Source organism: Oratosquilla oratoria, chromosome 44, assembly GCF_046742065.1.
Source record: "Oratosquilla oratoria isolate Oo_2021 chromosome 44, ASM4674206v1, whole genome shotgun sequence".
Taxonomy (NCBI): Eukaryota; Metazoa; Arthropoda; class Malacostraca; order Stomatopoda; family Squillidae; genus Oratosquilla; species Oratosquilla oratoria.
The window spans coordinates 27,960,324-27,962,414 of record NC_134820.1 but is presented as its reverse complement, the minus strand read 5'-3'; the positions used below and the strand labels follow the sequence as shown (position 1 = coordinate 27,962,414).

Genomic DNA, 2,091 nt, shown 5'->3' with positions numbered 1-2,091 from the left:
GGACATAGCTCTGCTGTCGCCAATGACCGTGGCATTCGTAGGATTAAACCCAAGGGGGAGGTCGTGGATAAGGAAATTCCGTGTTTTCTGGTGCTCAAGAACAGGATGGTTGTGGTGTGGCCGTGTGAGATTAACCATGTCTTTCGAGACTTAAGTTCGAGGCTTTGGTGATGGTGGTCGTGACGAGAGAAGTAGTCCATCAGGAAGCCGCAGTATACAAGACCCCATCTGGCGCGAAAGAATATAATTTACTCGTGGTAATAGTCTTGTTACGGCGTCTAACGGGGTTTTAAGGTTCCCTATCTCTCTGTGTGGAAAATGTGTTAGGATTTCTTTGTAGCGGATGTGCAGTGCCGGTGTATAACTACTCTTGTGTATCGTGTGCGGCTGTAAGACCGTTCGGTAATGATGCTTTAAGTGTACAAATACAAATTTGTTCGCAAAATAATCTGCTCCCAGTCGCTTCTGAAGCCCCCTTTCCCTGTGCCCCAAAGTGGGAAAAAGATTGTGGCTCTAAACCAAGGCGCTGTGGATAACCCTCACAGCATTGGTAGCCACACCCTCATCATCACCAGACCCGCGCCGTTCGCGCCGTCTGGTTCATCATCATGTTCAACGCTCTGAAGAGGACAAGTGTCGAACATCTCCCGGGATTGGACGTGAAAAGGAAGGACACTGTGGTGAGCCCCCATGGGGTGCAGATGCGCTCGCACGCCGTCGTCAAATCGCGCTACGATAAACAAGACATCCCCTCACTCCGAAGATCCTCTTTCCACGGATCTGAGAGCTGTCTAAACTCTCAGATATTCTACCCCCAGGGCTGCGGGGGTTCCCGTCCAACGCTCCCGACGAAGCCCTCCGAGTATAGGAAACGCGAAGCCAAGTACAACACGCAGCCTCTGACGAGAGTCCAGTACCGTGAGATGGGGATGGAGGAGGCGGACGCGAAGGACATCCCCCACAAAGGTTCCGGTCTCAAGAAGAAGAGCAAGTCCGAGCGAAGACACTCGCCTCCGCCCAAGAGCAAACACTTCGTCAAGCTGACCAGCGACAAGGACCTGGTCAAGCCCACCCTTCCCCCGAAGAAGGACTACCCTCAGGCGCCCTACCGGAAGACCTTTATCGCGATGATCCGAAGTCAGGAGGGGAAGGGGAGCAGCGGTAAGAGGCGGAGTCAGGAACTCCACGAGGTTAAGGTTCCTCCGAAGACGCCTCCTCCGGTGCCCGTTCAGGGTCCGGGGAAGTTCGCGGTGCGGCCAGCGCAGATGCACAACATTCAGCAAGCTAAGATGCTTTACCAACAGCTCGAGTTCGTCAAAGCAGATGCTTTCACCCCTCCAACGTGGTGGATGCAGCCGGAGAAGTGAGAGCCTTTCGTTTGTTACGGGTCACGCTGAGTTATTTCGTGACTGGAAGGTAGTCTGTACTCAAAAAATGGACCCTGGTGATTTTTTACTTCTGCTGTCCTTGCTGCCTTCTTTAAATCTCTCGCCAGTCACATCAGTGATTCCTTCCCTAGGGAACTATATACCAAAGGATAGACACAGTTATTATCGATGAAAACAAAACAAAAAATCGGCATGAGGGGATGGAGAGGAGGGGATCGCAGATTAAGTGAAGCGGCCTTGCTATAGATGTACTGTGTCTTGCTGCATTGCGTTTGAGCCAGGGTAGTTGGCTCCACGAGGAGCTGAGATGGTACGGGTGGATAGGGTGGTGGAGGGGAGCGAAATAGGTGGGAATAGGTACGGGCCTTTGACTTAGCTACCTCCCTTATATGGGGGAAAAAGCTCTTGGTATATATATATTATATATATATATAATATATACAGTATATATATGATGGCTTAGTTGGAAAATCACTGTCGCTCTTGTTATAAGGATACCCGGTTCGAGTCCTGGGCAGTACCACATTTCAGTTTCAAGCATGCTGGCCTTTGATGGCTTAGAATTAAAGTGCATTGTGGTTGTTAAAATATATATATATATATATGTGTGTGTGTGTGTGTGTGTGTATTTGTGCAGGCAATCACATCACCGTGATACAAAAATGCAAAATAACCACAGAAGGGAAACTTGTACAGTAAGTAC

At 49.8% G+C, this 2,091-nt stretch overlaps 1 protein-coding gene across 1 annotated transcript in view; it reads left to right on the top strand.

Annotated features, from left to right (window-relative positions):
• Positions 1 to 340: 340 nt before the first annotated feature.
• LOC143022237 (uncharacterized) overlaps positions 341 to 2,091 on the top strand; it is a 363,101-nt gene continuing 361,350 nt past the window's right edge. The window contains exon 1 of the mRNA XM_076180359.1: positions 341 to 1,363. Coding sequence (XP_076036474.1) covers positions 609 to 1,363 — 755 coding nt within the window. The 5' untranslated portion in view covers positions 341 to 608. The remainder of the gene's footprint in view (positions 1,364 to 2,091) is intronic.